At 39.6% G+C, this 17,719-nt stretch overlaps 1 protein-coding gene and 1 pseudogene across 9 annotated transcripts in view; one reads left to right on the top strand and one right to left on the bottom strand.

Annotated features, from left to right (window-relative positions):
• The window catches only part of Cadps2 (calcium dependent secretion activator 2), a 544,863-nt gene that overhangs the window by 109,397 nt on the left and 417,747 nt on the right, over positions 1-17,719 (bottom strand). For 5 of the 9 annotated variants that reach the window (XM_016006862.3, XM_016006864.3, XM_076566153.1 and 2 more), the window contains exons 15-17: positions 16,559-16,622; positions 13,594-13,717; positions 11,696-11,716 (exon numbers count right to left, since the gene is read on the bottom strand). In XM_016006862.3, the coding sequence (XP_015862348.3) occupies positions 11,696-11,716; positions 13,594-13,717; positions 16,559-16,622 (209 nt within the window). The remainder of the gene's footprint in view (positions 1-11,695; positions 11,717-13,593; positions 13,718-16,558; positions 16,623-17,719) is intronic. The other 4 variants (XM_016006865.3, XM_076566155.1, XM_006988391.4 and 1 more) reach the window with 1 other exon arrangement.
• LOC102913743 (large ribosomal subunit protein eL36 pseudogene) lies at positions 8,438-8,769 on the top strand (annotated as a pseudogene).

Below are 17,719 nucleotides of genomic sequence, written 5' to 3'. Positions count from 1 at the left end.
AGTTTGCATTTCTGCATGGTTATCATAAAATGCCATTCGTACCTGGGCAATCCTGTGTATGAAAATAACCTACTGTGGTATGACTTCCCTACAGTTGCTTAGAATCTGTAAGCATACTGATGCCTTAATTGTTTGAAAACAGTAAGCCTGTGGGCCTCCTACTTCCATGACTCCCTTTGGGATCAACTCATTTAATGGCCTTGTCATTAAAGCATGGTTACAGCAAATATTGCTTTAAAATTAGTTATGCTAATAATACAGTCTATGATTACTGTTGCATTAAATACTTTATCTGGATTAGCTTTAACATGAATAAATTCATTTTTAGGTCAACAGCAGATCGTGATAAAGAAGGCAGCTAAGGTATATGCCTTTGGCAGCTGCAGATGATCTAAAAACAGTGGTTGCCATAAGCCAACAGTATGTGGTGGTCCATGAATGACTGGTCACAACATCTGAAGTCTTTAAATGAGGAAAAGTCATTGATTCTATATGAGACTTCCTTTAGGAGGAATCTTGAGGCATATCTACACCTTCTCCTTTGCTTAAAACCCTTAAAATAGGACTGAAGAGATGGCTCAGTGGTTAAGAGCACTTGCAGAGGACCTGGGTTCAATTCCCAGCACTCACATGGTGGCTCACAATCATCTGCCACCCCAGTTCTAGGGCATCCAATGAGGCATGCACTCAGGTAATGCATTCATATAAAGCAAAATAAATCCAAAAGTAAGGGGTGATGATGATAGAATATGACAAAAAAGATTACTAGCCCTCCCCAAACAGAAACTAATGTTTTACCATCTGTTATGTTATAGTATATGACTTATCAGAACATTTACTAAAGCCGTGTTTTTATTGAGACCATGTGTGTCTCTAAGTTTCCAGAGTGAATTAGTCTAAGGTTTCATAAGAAGCACACATCTCCAGCAATGCTTCTGGCTGTGGAAGTTTCCTATACTCCAGAGGTTTCCTCTTTTATATGAAGTATGTTATTATCACATCCCCAATTAGTCCATTTTGTTTAGTGTTGGCTTTACTGGCTACTTAGCCATGCTCTGTAAGTAAGGAATATTTTCTAATTTCCCATACAACATTATCTGTACCAGTTTTGAGCACTTACAAACTCTGCAGAGAGAAAAGTAGAAACCTGTCAGTTTGCATTACTCTGGTTTGGAAAACGACTTCCTAATACATCTCAGCTGCTCATATTAACAAGGTGCTGCAGGAGCCACCTTGCTACATGTCACTTGGTTTACCTGCTGACACATGCTAGTAAATAAACAAGGGGTTACCAATCAGGTGCTTTCAAGTTATGACCTCGGAGAATGACAGGCTGCAGAACTGCTTGTGAAAGTGGAGAAGCTTGTTATTTCAAGACAGCATTTATCTGTGAATCACATTCCATATGGAAGTTAAAAAAAAAAAAACAACAACCAGAAAGAACCAACAACAAATCCGTGACATACTGTCAAGTGAGCTGAGCAAACTGACATATTTTTTTGAGACCTTTTAGGAAGCAGGTGTTGAATGCTTGTAATGAGATTTTCATGCATCTTCAGAGGAATGAGGAAAAATTCGAGCAAGAGCTTTCAGAATGTCATGCATCCCAGCTGAGGGATAGTTCTTGCTGGGGAGTACACCCTACAGGAATGCTCCTTGTCTCAGGTGGCACTCATGTTTTCAATCAGAACTTTTTCAGAAGGCACCTCTTTACCAGAGGTTAATTTTTAGAAGAATGTAATTTTCCAGTTATAAAAAACTCTGTAAATTCTCAGTATCCTGATTTATTATCTAGCAGCTTCATCCATTTCTATGTAAAAAAATAATAAAAGAACTAAAATGGAATATCCATACGTTTTAAAGAAAGTTAAAACAGTTTGTTTCAAGCTTAGGTATGAAGTAAATGGAGAAGATTGACTAAAAGGGTAAAAATCATACTGTGGGACACTTAAAAGGAAGAGGCTATACTTATGAGGTAGGGTGAGTATTTCTTTTATTACACAGGCATCCTAGTCTCTCCAGAGACTAAGGTTTCATTCAGGAAACCCACTTTTCAGTCATCATGTTGTAGCATCCTATCTTTCCCTAGGGATATGCATTCACATTTCTTTCAGCTGGGGCATCCCAGGCTCTCATACAGACTGATATTTCTCTTCATCTGATCATGGGCTCTCATGATGCTTTTGAAACTTGTATCTGGTAAGACAAGTCCTAAAAGCACTTTTTTTGTTTTGTTTTGTTTGGTTTGGTTTTTTTGAGACAGGGTTTCTCTGTCTGTGTAGCTTTGTGCCTTTCCTGGAACTCACTCTGTAGACCACGCTGGCCTTGAACTCACAGAGATCCGCCTGGCTCTGCCTCCTGAGAGCTGGGATTAAAGTCGTGCGCCGCCACCACCACCGGCTAAAAGCACTTTTAAAAAATGTTCAACTGGTTAATCAGCACCCTTCTGTCTAAATTTAGATTTTAAGGTAGATTCAGAGTTCATAAAAATACTGTAATTTTGATGAACAAAAGATTGAATTATGAAGCTGATTTAGATTTTTACCTTTAAAAGTTATCTTCCTACGTCATGGATTGTCTGTATGTATCTACCTAGGATATTCCCTAATCTAAATCCAATCATTTGAGTTTCAAATTCTTTATATTGGTTTATGAAAGTCTATATTTCATGCTTGGTAAAGTTAATTCCCAGACACCCTTCCCTTGTTGTTACTGAGAAAGTTATTTTTATATATATTTTATTGTTAGTTGATTGTCAGAAAGGCTCTTGGAATGTATTTCATTGACCAGTGGGGGTGCATGAGACCTTTCAGAGACTATATATCAAAACTACTTCCACAATTTAAATTTTGATTTTTGCCTTTGAGACTCTGGTGACAATTTTACTAATCATGCAGAAGGACAGGAGAAAAACCTGCTGTCACCTGAGTGTGACTCATGTCCATGCTGCTAAGTTTAATTCTTCACCACCAGACACTTAAGAAAAAGGGAACAGTGTCATCGAGACACCGCAGGGCAGCTGCATGCATGAACTCACAGTGTTTGTGACAGCCTACATGAGACCTGTGCCAGTTCAACCTGGAGCAAATCCCCACAGGGGGAGGGGAGGTGGGCCTGAAGTCCTACTCTGAGGCAAGGAGCTATTGGCAACGGAGAGGCAGTAGGAGAGTGAGTGAAGTTTTCACGAAGAGCACAGACCCCAGGAAGCTGTCGCTGCTCACAAGCCACTCATCTGAGAACACACGGGCAGCCAAAACTGCAAATGATGGGTGTAAGAGAAAAAAGGGGGCATAGGTAGGAAAGAGGGGGTGTCTGGGAGGAGTTGGGGGAGGGGTGAATAGGGTCAAAACATCTTGTCCGATACTCTCGAGGAACTAGTCATTAAGTATTACACAGTATTTGCCAATATTAGAAAGATAATTCACTGAATATGTTATTCCCTTTAATCATTATGTAAAGTGAATACTTATGTGACCAGTTCTAATGGTCCATACTATTTCATTTGTTATCTCTTATGTATTCCTCAGGAGTAAACTCACTGTGGCATAAGAGCTCAGTTCTTCGGAAGGCATTAAGAATGGGATTATGGGACAGCCTGTGGTGAAACCTCTTTTAGGGAGTTTGAGGAGGGAGGAACTTGAACTTTTTTGACAGTCTTTACCAGGCAATACATTACCAGATGACCATTTTCCATTATTACTGATCTCCTACAATCCCTGTGGAGCAGGAATCACCTTTAACTTGCTATGTTGAAAACAGTAGCACTTGGACAATACTCTCCTTGGCTTGTAACCATCTAAACTTGGGGATTTGGAAACTAGAGGAGTGCAGGGGTGGCTCAGCCAGTGCATTCTTGTTTTTTTTTTTTTTTTTTTATTAACTTCCCACTTTAGCAGAAGTAGAAATGTCTTACCACCAGGCACAATGCATGCTTGAAAGCCACACTTCTGGGAGGTAAGAAGTAAAGGAAAGGGAAAGCAGGGTAAGACTATTCTTTGACAGCAGCTGAAGAGGCGTAGAGCTCAGGATACGCATTTTGAATGGTGATAATATGTTTATAAATACAAGGGAAAGATCTAGAAAGAAGATAGAGGTACCATTCACAGGAGGAAGAGATACACAATCAAGCAACAATTATTCAAAAAGCTATGGGTGGAATTGGGATCAGTTACAAGACACTGACCTGGCTTTGAAGTGGATGATTACTTGGGTTTTTATCATGAACAATGTTTCCTTTCCAGGTTAGACTGTCTTAGGAACTAGATTTGACATTTAAATGTTATGTGCCTTAAGATGATTGAGATAACTAAGATATTTTTTTCCTAATAGTAATATATTGCTTTGATTCCATCAGGTAATATAATCCACTATATTATACTATATAATTATTATTATGCTTTTATCCTTATACTGAATTGAACATCATTAATCCTGCCAGATTGACTGTTTTCTTTAAAGCTTACATTTAAGCATAATACTAATTCACTTTGGCTTTTTCCTTCACTCATTTGGAGTAAACAAGGACTCTGCCCTGTTTGTTTACTTCAACTTTTCTCCACCTACTCACTAACTATAGAATACCCCATGCTGTGTAATTTGTATCCCCTCTAATTAGCCTATTACAATGTAGGCAGATTAGTTCCTATGGATCAAAAGATGTTTAGAGGCATTATAAGCAGGGGCTGCAAGGATTACTAACCAGAAATGGCAAATGAAGGTATTACTTGCTCGTTCCTATCACAGGTTTGGTGTTCTGTGTGTAGCTTCAGTTTTTCAACACAAAGGAAAGTCTGTGTCATGCAGCGGAGCAGTCGCTTCTTGCACCCTCAGATAACTATGTGAGAAGTCAAGTGAGGACATGGCACGTGCGTCTGTCCACTGCAGAAACATGAGATAAGGCTTGTGACACTCTCAGCACCTCTGCAGTATGCATCCAGTCTCAGTGATGGGAGGAAAGGAAGGGTTCTGCACTCTTCAGCTGACTCCATTGTTCCAAGTCTGCATTCCTTCAGCAACCTTCCTGCTTTCTCTGAGTGTAGGTTCAGAACAGTGGTGGCATATGTTTCTCCATTTAGAGCTAATGGAAACTTGATGTGATCCGTTAGCCAGTGGTCACTTCAGGTAGACCAGTGTATCCACCAAATCTGTATAGTGCATACATGAATTTCCTTTACTAAAAGCTGTGGGGAAGTAAGAACTCAGACTTGAATGGTTTTCTCAAATATGCCAGAGAAATTATTATTTATTCCTTTGTTCTAGAATCAGAGAGTGTTATCTATTGGTGGACCCTAATTAGCAGGTAACTTAAAAACAGAGATTTTACTATGTGAAAGAGCCCCTTGTTTCTATTACAGTGTTCAAAAAGTCAGATGGGAAGTCTTCAGTTACCTGTTGGTTTCTACTGAGTAAAGACTCAGTAGTCTTCAGTTTATAGTTTATTTTCTGCAAAGTGTTGTCATGCTTTGGAAAACATATTTTGTGTCTATCATTTAGGTCGCAAAAAAACATCAGTTCATGGTCACATCTATTTTTGTTTTAAATAATTTTTTAAAACTTACTTTAAATAATTTTTTTAAATAGCACTAAAAAACTTAAACTTTTAAGCCAGCATATCAAAGTTTTATGAGAGAAAATTATCATTATCTTAGAAATATTGGTAAGAAGCTATTCACTGCTAACGAGACACTTCCAACAGTGGTGTTATTTTGAATATACACTCTGTTTCTTGGCACACAGAGCTTAGGCAAAACAGACTCTACTTATTTATTATTTATCACTAGCGCTTGACAATGTAGTGCTAAATTAAAATGCCACCCAGATGGCACACACATCCTCATGACGTAAGGAGTGCCACAGTGCGACTTCTTCACTCAAAGAGAGTAAGCACAGCATCTCCTGGGAAAGCATTTCTGTGCCATTCAACTGGAAGTCTGGAAATGAGCGCACTGGGACTTAGACCTGGGAACCTAGCAACGTGAGGGCTGAAATGGGGCTTTACAATACAGAGTCCTCTCCTGTTCCGTCCTGTTCCGTTCGTGACAGGCACCTCCAAATTTCTAGATTCAGAAGCAGCATGTTTACCAATCTATGCAAAAGAACCATGTCAAGGCCAGCTCTAAGAAGCATGCTTGTATTGTAAGTCACAATATGAAGCAGTTTCTAGAGCACCACAGGGATCAATGGCACACCTATTACTGCTGTTCTCGTCTATAAGAAGCACCCTGAACTAAAAAACCAAATCTTTCATTGGAATTCACACCTAGCTTACATTATCAAGCCATTCAATTTACAAAGAATAAACAATTCGGAAGATAAAGTTTAAGTATCATGATGAATTCTCGATTATAGTAAATTAATCTCACTATCACAAAACTAGCAAGAAAAATAAACAGATTTTTAAAAGATTTGGTTTTGATACATTGTAAACCACAGATTACTCATGAAGTGCTAAAAAAGTCATGAACCTAAACAGCTAGTATTTTATAGCCCCCAAGGTAAATAAGAATTGCTTTTCCAAAATTGCGAATGCTCAAAGTGAACTACCAGTTTAAATGAAACATGCAGTGCCCAAGAAGGAAAGACATCCAATGAGGTCATTTGTTTTCACCCACTTATCGCTAGATTCTACAATCCCGTTATCTTACACACTTGTGCTACCAATGGACAACAAAAACATCCCCAATAATAGAAGAAATCCTGAACTATGACTGAGCAGCATGGTGGATCATAAAGCAGTGGAAACGGCGGATTGCTCAGTATTGAATATGCAGCAGTAGCCTCTGCCTTCTCCGACCTCACACTGGTGCCATGCTCCCTCTCTCTCCTGTAATAAGAGCTGGAGACTCTGGTTTATTTTTCAATCCTGTTATTTTTAAGTGGCTAGTTTTCGCCCTATATTTTAATTATTCAGGGATTGGTTCGAATGACCTTTTACAAGGCAGCTTGCCAGCTTATGGATGTTCTTTCTCTGGAAGTATCCAGATAACTGTCTGTGTCATAAGCTCATGTGTCCATTCAATAAATGTTTACTGGGTACCATGCCCGTGCCGGGCCAGTCACTGCCCTCTAAACTGGGGATGAATCGGTCATCGAAATGCAAACCCCTCTTGTCATGGCGCTAACACCACAGGACGGTAAGCACGCTGAAGGAAGTATACCGTGCCTTCTGGTTTTGGAAGTGGCTTACAAACAGTAAGCATTTTGAACATGACAACTGAGATATATGTGGAAAAATTTAACTAAATGAAAGTGGAATGATACAAACTTTTCACGAGGGAGACAGCGAGGGAGGAAAGCACAGGACCGCAGCTCATAGACAATGAGTTTTACTGGCCCACTTACAAGAAGTGTGACTCTATATAAGTTGTTCAGCCACTTTTTTGATTTTTCTGCAATAACAACAATAATAATATACATCACAAAGTTTCACTGTAAGGGGTAAGTGAGATGACTATATAAACTGCTTCGAAAGGTCTATCACAGAAATTTTTTTCTCATGTTAGTAAGTACCTTTATTTTGGGGAAAAGTAGTGATAAAACAATACTAAACATTAGCGTTTGAGGATGGCTGAAGGGGTTGGCATAAAAATGTTATCATTTTGAGTCTGATAATCTTGGAGGCCCAGCAGCCAGTAGAGAAAGAACAGGACGTATTTCTTGGTCTCAGAGACCAGGTGGGTTTCCACATATGCAGAATTTTGATAACTGTACGACTTTGTTTCTGAAGTCTCAGTGACTTCTATAAAATACTCAATTTTTGTAAACTTCTAGGACATGCAGATTGATAGATCACAAAATCATAAGAAATTTTGGGCAGAATTTTCTTCTTTCCTAGGCAGTTCAAGAGATTTTTTTTCCCTGAAGGATTCATCAACAGAAAGAAAATTAATATTTTTATTTTTATTCACTTTAAAAATCACCCTGGTCATTTACCAGGAAATCTCTTTGGCCTGGCCTACCACTAAATGCAACTAAAGGAATATTCATTTAAAAAAAAACTTTCATTGATTTAGAACATTCATCAGCTTTCTGTCAATCCACTTACAATCAAAGAATATGCTTATTTTTATTAATTTATATATATATATATATATGCATTTAATTTAAACAGAATTATTTTTCTTAAAGATGCTGAGTTGACCAGGTGGATGGTGGAATGGACAGAACACAGGAGTGGAGGAAAGTGTCCTGTCGGGCAGTGAGGTATGTGGCAAGGATCTTTTCTTCTTCCTCCTCTCTTCAGCCACACGGGGCATCAGTACAAGTGTCTCTGCTCATGGGTGCTGAGGGTGCTCTGAGATCTCTCCTTATTTCACAGAAGAAACGAAGCCCCAAAGGCTGAGGATCAGGACTGAGTCTAGTCTTAAACGGATGACTTATGTACTCTACAGAAGTGGGAAAGGCATAGATACTCCCGGACTTCTTGTTAGTAGTTAGGATAAAAACAGTTCTCAGCGAGCAGCAGCCATGGCCCTGTGCTACCCCATAGCCGTGGGCCTCAACAAGGGCCACAAGGTGATGAAGAATGTCAGCAAGAGGAGACACAGCGGATGCCGGTGGCGCCTCACCAAGTGGGACATGATCCGGGAGGTGTGTGGCCTCGTGTCCTACAAGTGGCAAGCCATGGAGCTGCTCAAGGTGTCCAAGGGCAAGTGCGCGCGCTCAAGTTCATCAAGAAGAGGGTTGGCACGCACAACCATGCCAAGTCAGCTGGAGGAGCTGAGCAACGTGCTGGCAGCCATAAGGAAGGCAGTGGCCAAGAAGGACTGATGCTCTCCACCATGCAAAAAGAAAAAAAACAAAAACAAAAACAAAAACCCAGTTTTCAGAATAACTATGTTATATATTGTAGGGGTTTAGATGATATATTTTAAATATGTTCTTTTTAAACATTTGTTTATTTATTTATTTATTTATTTATTTATTTTCTGAGTGTGCACATAACAAATGTGAGGAAACCTCTGGACAACTCGAGGGAGTCTGCTCTCTTATTTAAATACACAGGTTCTGGAAATGGAACTCAAGTTGTCAGGCCCGGCAGAAAGTGTCTTTATCTGCTGAGCCACTTTGCTGCCCTCACAAAGTATCTTGAAAGAGTTTGTTAAAGAACATGAGACCACTGATATTGTGTGGGCTGTCAGGAGTGGGGATGATAAAATCTCACTGCAGTCTAATTATTTACTTTCTCTCGAGTGCAGTCAGTAACCACTGTAGGGTGTCTTTCTTCCCCCTTTTGTGTCCCAGTGTTTTGTACCTGTCACCTTTCAGGACTCAGATATAGAAAAGAATAGCAAAAGCTTCCTGCACCTCACCAGGAAATAGACAGAGCCCTTAGTAGAAAGGCAAGCTTTGAAATGGAAGGAGAATTTATCTGTGAGTATGGTGTACCACTTGTCTCATGCGCCACTGCTTCCAGAGGGAAACTAATTAACAAAAGTTCAGAACACTGACTCTGTCACCTGCTTAGGTGCCTAGACACAAGAGGAACAAGGCAATAAGCATTCTGCCTGCAATTCTGTCTGAAGAGGGGACAGGGGGACTATACAGAAAATGGTACACACAGTTAAATTAATTACAGCTGTGGTAAAGAGTACCAAAAAAAAGGAACAAGACATTTAGCATTTCAGATTCAGAAACATCTACACCCATACTATACCCATCTACAGACAGACAGACAGATACACACACACACACACACACACACTCACTCACTCACTCACAATTTCCTAAGACAGAGATCTCACAGCCTCTGCTCATCTGTTCAGAGTTAAGAACACCTTCCTTTTATTTAATAGCAGTTTTGCTTTTCACTCTCATGCCAGCTTTCAGTGTGATGAGGGAAGATGTGTCTCACTTCTGTTCTTGAGAACCCTTCAAGGATTGGTAACTACTTCCAAATAAGATGAGTGTCCATGCTTAAGATATAACGTATAGCATTAATATGGTCTCAGGTTTCTTGCCTTGAATTCATATAAAACTACTGCTGATCTTTCAGAGAAAATGGCATATATTTTCCCTACAAAGCATTAGCAACAGTAGTAAAAAAAAAAATCCAAATATTTTCAGTATCCCAGTGAAAGTGATCAAACAAGTGCTCTCTGACAAGGGAGTTACTTATAAATGTCAAAGCCAAGAGGAAGGAAGACAACACACACAGCCCGCAGGAAGACAACACATACAGCCTGCAGGAATACAACACACACAGCCACAGGAAGACAACACATACAGCCAGCAGGAAGACAACACACACAGCCACAGGAAGACAACACATACAGCCAGCAGGAAGACAACACACACAGCCCGCAGGAAGACAACACACACAGGCAGCAGGAAGACAACACACACAGGCAGCAGGAAGACAACACACACAGCCCGCAGGAAGACAACACACACAGCCCGCAGGAAGACAACACACACAGGCAGCAGGAAGACAACACACACAGCCCGCAGGAAGACAACACACACAGCCAGCAGGAAGACAACACACACAGGCAGCAGGAAGACAACACACACAGCCCGCAGGAAGACAACACACACAGGCAGCAGGAAGACAACACACACAGCCAGCAGGAAGACAACACATACAGCCAGCAGGAAGGAGACAACACATACAGCTGCAGGAAGACAACACACACAGGCAGCAGGAAGACAACACACACAGCCCGCAGGAAGACAAACACACAGGCAGCAGGAAGATAACACACACAGCCAGCAGGAAGACAACACACAACCAGCAGGAAGGAGACAACACAATGAAAAGGCAGCTTGTGGATGAGAGAAAATACATCCAAGAGAGGGCTAACATTTGAAATACATGACACATCCAAACTAATCAATAGCAGAAACCCCTAAAGCTCAATCAAAATGGGCAAAAGAACTGAATTAGACATTTATCAATTGAGGCCTACAAATGGCCAATGGGTCTCCTTCTTATATGAAAAATGTTCAGTGTCACTAATCTTCATGGGAATGCAAGTAAAATCATAATGAAATATTACCTACTCTTGAACAACCATGACCATAAAAAGCCCACTGCCTGATATGATCAGTGAGGCAAGGACATGAAAGGAAGAGCTTAAATACTATGGATACCAATAGAAATTGGTACACACACCATGGAAAGCAATATGGAGAACCATGAAAAAAAAAATAGAACTATCATAGGGTCTGTTATTCATCCAAAAGAACAGAAATAAAAATCTTCAGATATCTGTACTTCCATCTCACTGCAACATTATGTACAATAACCAAACATGAAAACAGTGTCTACTGACAGACAAAGGCTTTCAGCAAATTCGGTGTATGCAGACAAAAGGATATCTCACCCTTACTCTTTGTGATCTACATGTACGAGAAGGGTATTGTGTTAACAAAACAAATCAGGTACAGTAAGACAAATATTACACAATACCACTGAGCGGTCTGCAGTTCTGGGAAAGATAGAGGGTAGAAGAATGGTCTCAAGGTAGGTGAAGCAGGAAAGCATCACCTGCTCAGAGTTTCATATCATAAGATCAGTAAACCATGCAGACGTACCATGTATCAGAGTGACCTCTGGTCAGCAATGCTGTTTTGCACACTTAGAAAGTGCTATGAGGACATAGCCTCCCTCTTTTTTTCCCAACCTGGTTGTAATGATAATGAATATACATGTGGTGACATTAGAAATAGTAGCATGTGCATGCAGAAACATTACCTGTTTCCTTTTCTGCAGGCCCTAAAACATAAGAAAAGAGAATTTAAGGCTAAGCAAGCAAAGGAAACTAGCCTGTCTTCCTACTTCCAAATCATTTTAAATGTTCTTGGTCTGGCCTGAACATAAAAAAGAAAAGGAAAAAAACTTTTTAAAAATGAAAATAAAAATAGGAAAAGTAGAAGCAGAAATTGAAAGAGCATACAAGTTTTCCTCGGTGAATGAGCAAACATTTTATTTTTTTGAAGTAAGACAGCTTGGCAGTCCTTGAGTGGATTGCTGGGATCCATTTTCTAGAATATCATCACATTAAAGTCAAGATGACTCCAGGAAAGGAGGCAGTGGGCCGGTCCCTGCTTCCTCTCCATTTGGTCTTAGGACAGACCTCTCTATGCACAAATAAAAGACCTTCTGTTTCCTTTACAATGGATTCTAAAACTATAAACTACTGAGAAACTCAGAGAAATGCCATCTATGGTCCTCAGCATTCTTGCATAGCTGTAAGACTATTTCCAGAAGAGCTCAGGAAGAAAAGCTTCCCTCAGCCATTTTTAAATCGGAAACAGATTTGTACAAAGTGATATCACAATGGTTAAAGGTTCCCACACACCTTTCCTCTGAGACAGTTGAAAGATTTTAATGTCAGTTTGTGCATCAGTTCTTTCAATCATGTTCGGAACACCCAAAGTCCCAAACATGAAAACTACATGAACCAGTATTCAAAAGTGAAAACCAAAGTGTTCAACTTCCACTTCCTTCAAATGACCGAGGGTTCACTGCGTTTGCTTTAACACAACATGATATCGTAATTAATGATGGTAAGCTGGTAACTAAGGAGGTTTCATGTTGTTACTCTCGTGATATAATATTGGTTGCTATGGTGATGAGATGGTTTTTTTTGTTAATCACTCAGGAGGTTGGTTATCACATGCTTGTTAGTGAGCTTGTCTAGATTTGGAGAAAAAAGGAAAGACAGAACAACATTTACCTTTCTCATTGACTGAAAATTGATAAAAATCATTCTAATACCAGTTAGCTCATAAATCAACCATTCACTAAGCAGAATTTTAAAATATTAAAAGTTACCAAACTTTATCTACAGGATGACTACGTTCTTATTTTAAGATATAAACATTTAGCAAGACACAAACTTTTCCTGTCTCTCCAGTAATGATACATGCATGATATAAGTCAGTTTTATGATAATTTGAACAAATAATTTAAAATCTTCTCTAATACTTTAAAATCATCTGTCAAAGGACTGGAAAATAAAATCTGATCTCATGACTCTGCCACAACTTCCCATCTATTTGTCTCTAAACATTTAAAATATCAGTGTCCTTAATGAATAAAACCCAAAAAAAAGAGAGACAAATACGCAGTCCTCTCAAGAGGTCTAGTCTTTGAAATGTAGCAATATAGAGCAAGCAATTAGAAGCGGCAGGAAGTTCTGCCGGCTTCTGTCAGCCCTCACCGCAATCCACAAGTTTCTTCCTCTTCTGAGTGGCAGTGCAGATCAGAAAATAAAATTACATGAGGCTACACTGATACCAATCAGCAAAGAATCCACAGCCCACAGTTGAAATGTCAGACATACTCACAGCAATGTCAAAAAATACAACCCACGAAAACACCTTTTGGTTTCTTGAAAACTCAAAATAAGAACAAAGGACAACTTTAGCGCGGATCCTGGGTCTTTCATTCAAGCCGAGTCCCAGGAGGCATATTAAAGCAATGAATAGGAAAAAGCGCTTCAGTTCGCCAGCTGAGATTTTAATGAGACATTTCCCTTTGCCACGGCACAGGATTGTTCAGGGAGGGAAAGGACTTCTCAGAGAAAATTCAGTTAATAGGCATTGTTGGCTCTCGCAGCCACTTCGACAATTGCTCAGGGCACTGACCTTCAATTTTGGCATACTCTGTGAGCCTCGTGTAATTGATCAAGGCAGCTTTCTCCAGACATTTTCTGACCACTTTCTTCACCTCCTCTGCGGGGATAGGAGTGGCAATGTCTTTCATTAAGACCTACAGAGAGAAGAGAAGTGGGGTGGGCGAAGAAGACGAGAGGAGAGACGCGGCATAGAATGAATTCTCAAAACAAATGACACAAATTGCCCCAGACTTGAGTGTTCCTGGGCAGGGGGAGGGGTCCTCAGTAACTTGTGGGAAGTAATGAGTCGGCACTTCACAACTGGGACCTAATCCTTCAGTACTGGTTCCTCCTGCCTAAGCCTCATTTGTGCACATCAAAACCTCCCACAGGCCAGGTCACCAGGATTCGTGTGACTGTCCCTTTTCCTCCAGGGATCCAGGACACCATTACAGCAGCTGTTTCAGATCAGGATTACAGTCCTTGGCACAAGTGATAAACAAAGTTTGTCTTGTATAATCCTAAAGGAAAAAGCCCCAGCTCTTCTGAATATACGTGAAAAATCGTAAGAAACATTTCGCTATGAAGGGGCGTAATTTTGGAGCTCTGTAAAAATCACTAATTAAACTTTAATCGTCGTCGTGATCGGCTGAACATGATGTGGTGAACTATACAAAGACAAAAGAAACTTCTTTGCCTTAGTGGAATGAATGCTTTATGGGAGGTCAAATGCTAAGGCATAGGGACACTTTCTTCAGCTTGGGACAAAAAGAAGGCACAGGTCATTCTTTGCTGGGTTTCTAAAATGCGTTCTTGGATCTTTGTCTTTAACATGTTTTATTATTGGCAAGGAGTAAATACAGTTATATAAAAAACATTCAAAAGGTAATTTTAAACACTTTCTAATGAGGCAATCATACTTTTCATTACAACTCCTCTTGTAAGTTGTTAGTCATTGTTAGACGATTTCTTCATGTATTGAATGTAATTGCCATGCTTTGTTTATATTCAAATGACGACACATATGTTAAAATGGTAATATAAAGTGCTTTTTAAGTGTGGTAAGTATCCTATTAGTCACTTACATTGAAATAAATACTAAAGGAGACCAAAAACATCCATTAAAAACTGTATTATTTTATTCTCTCACACCAATGTTTGTACACTCTTGAATTTATTCTAGCCTGCAAGCACCAATAACCACTGCCAGTATTTTCAAGTGTATTTAGGCAAGATTTTCTTTCTTGAAAACAGCTAACTTGATCATATAATATTTCCTTTATTATCGAATTCAATTAGGACATAAATTTGGTACTTCAGAAATGCACAGATCTTTGTAGTCTAAAAAAAAAAAACCCCTTCTGTGCATTGTAAAATATGTATAGACATCAAATTTGAACTATTATATTTAATGAGATCTTTGCCAAAATTTACCATCAATATGATGCTGTTCCATATACAAGCTTATGAATTTTACTTAGGGTTCCCATGCTGAGAAACTTCAAATAGTAGAAAGAATAACTAGAAATTAGAATGTATATGTTTACCCCAGAGGTGAGGCTAGGGTTTGAGTAGTATTTCATATTCTCCAGGAGCCTGAACACTTCATGTTGGGCTCTTAGGTGTTAAAAATTCACTTACAGATTTTATTTTATTTTTGTAAGTTGCTAGTAAATAGAGATTTTTTTTTTTAAAAAAAGAAGAAGAAGAAGAAATGGCCCTTAGCATTTCTCTTTCATTCAGTTAGAGATGTGATTAGTGACTGTAACTAGAAAGGGTCGCTGTCACACTGCCACTTGTCAATGCAAGGCACAGGGCATCTCTGGATTACTACCTCTTCCCTGCTGTGAGGAAAAGCAAGACTCTGCCATGGAAACCAGGACACAGAGAGGTTGTGTGAAGTACCCAAGATGCTGTTCAGTTACAAAAAGTAAAGCAACTTTAAGACCTGACTTATTTGTAATTGCCTTAAGGAACAGAACAGAATCAACATTTTAAAAAGCCAAGGCTACATGCAGCTTTTAATAACACAAAAATTCCAATAAACCTATCTTCACATGACTTCATTCAAAGTGCACAAAATAGAAGACATGGGAGTAATATGAGCTCAACCTATACCTGAAGATTTCATTTTAGTCTAGTGTTTATCTCTCAAGTTCTGAGCAATATTCCTACTGCCTCTTTCTAATAGACATGCTTATAGGTAGCATCGTTTCTAAAGTTAGTTTAGCAGAAAAATAGACAAGATGAAGTCAATAAATCAGGACCAGCATAATAAAATCACAAACTACAGCATAATAAAATCAAAACTGCTTATAATTGTGATATTGAAGAGTTGTTAAGATCGTATTACTTAGCTGGCAGCATTTCATCAGCATTTGGAGATTAATAATAAAGGAAAAAATACTTTCCTTAACAGCCACAGAAATAGCACACATTACATCTTAAAAAATTGTTTTTAAAGGTGGATGTAAAAACCTTGGTTGCTATTTATTTTTGTAGGGCAAATGTATTTCTATGGTTTGTGAATTCTTGGATGATAACACACCAAATGTGGAGCCCGAAAGGAATGGTATGTCCATCATCTTATATAGTAAATGCTGACATGCATGAGGGTTATAACTGCTGGAAACCAGTGACCCCCAGAGGATAATAAAAGGCAAAGTTGAGTGAGATGGCCTGGGAAGGAGAAACAACTGAAAGCAAGCAAGCAAGCAAACAACAACAACAACAAGCATTTCATGAGATTGTAAGTGGGGGAAAAGATGGAAAGAGAGATATCAAAATGACAGCATAATACCAGGGGAGGAGGGTGGTGAGAAGGCTTCAAAGGAGGAAGGCGTTGGGGAGACGATAAGGAAGAAGTAAGAAAAGGCACAACATTCATGCGGTGCCGGGTGTGCAGCAAAACCTCCAACTCACGGAGATTGCTCAGTTCACCAGCTGAAACACAGCCCTCGAGAACACAAATAGCATCTATAAACCCTTATACGTACCCTTTCAAGTAACGAAAGTGTAGCTTTTAGAGCACCCTCAGGTCGTCCAAAAGGAAAGCAGTATCTTTAAAAACAAAAGGAGGAACAAAAACATCAAACACCTAATATTAACCTAAGAGCTTAATGATTACAGCTTCCATGACTTGGCATTAGGGGAGAACCTTGAAGAAACGGTAAAATATTGAGTCAGCTTGGAAAGTTATTTTAACTGTTAAATTTTACCAAGTCACCGGGTGGTGGTGGTGCATGCCTTTAATCCCAGTACTTGGGAGGCAGAGGCAGGTGGATCTCTGAGTTCAAGGCCAGCCTGGTCTACAGAGCTAGTTCAAGGACAGCTAGGGTTGTTACACAGAGAAACCCTGTCTCAAAAAGAAACAAAAAACAAAACCAAAAAACCAAAAAAAATTGCTGTCTATGATTTCAAGGTCTTGAGCTAGCAAGGTATCAATTATGATGAAAAGGATTCTCAAGTCTTCATGATACATGCACTAAAAGAACAGACATTAAAGAAGAAACCCCAGAGTCACTGTAGAGGGAAGATTATTAAAAAGAAATGGTTTTTCTCACACCTTCCCAAACTCATATGTGGAAGAAGAACGTATACACATCCACTGTATACCTAACCTGTAAGACCAACAGTGTTTCAATGCCCCCTTTTAGGGACACTATACAGCTATGCATGTTTAATTCTTTCACCTCCCTAAGACACACGTAAACCCTGTGCACAGCCAGTGTCCCAGTGCTTCTTGTCTGATGAACTGCAAAGCAACAACCAGAAGGCAGGTAATGGGGATATTCTGAAACTATGGCCAGACATGCCTGTTCAGGGAGAGAAATGGACTCCTTCTAAAGTTAGTGGCCACAGGATGCTAACAGGTGTATTTTTATTTCGTGTCAGTCTCCACTTGAGGAGCACTGAGACCCAGAACCGAGCAGGTACAACCTGCTGCAGCCACTGGCTTTGTGGAACCAGATTCAGTCCAGGTCCCTCCCGTTCAGAGGCTGTAGCTCCCTCCCCAGGGTCCAGACTGCAGGGAGCTGGCTGTCTTTATGCTGCTACCCCACTTACCTTAGAAATCTGCAAATTAATGAGTTGGAAAGAAGTTTACTTGTCTCCATGTCCTACTCAATTAACTAGTGGCCTCAGAATAAAAACTTTTT

This window comes from Peromyscus maniculatus, chromosome 3 (genome assembly GCF_049852395.1).
Source record: "Peromyscus maniculatus bairdii isolate BWxNUB_F1_BW_parent chromosome 3, HU_Pman_BW_mat_3.1, whole genome shotgun sequence".
Taxonomy (NCBI): Eukaryota; Metazoa; Chordata; class Mammalia; order Rodentia; family Cricetidae; genus Peromyscus; species Peromyscus maniculatus.
The sequence above is the reverse complement of the archived record's forward strand: the minus strand, read 5'-3'. Positions and strand labels throughout refer to the sequence as shown.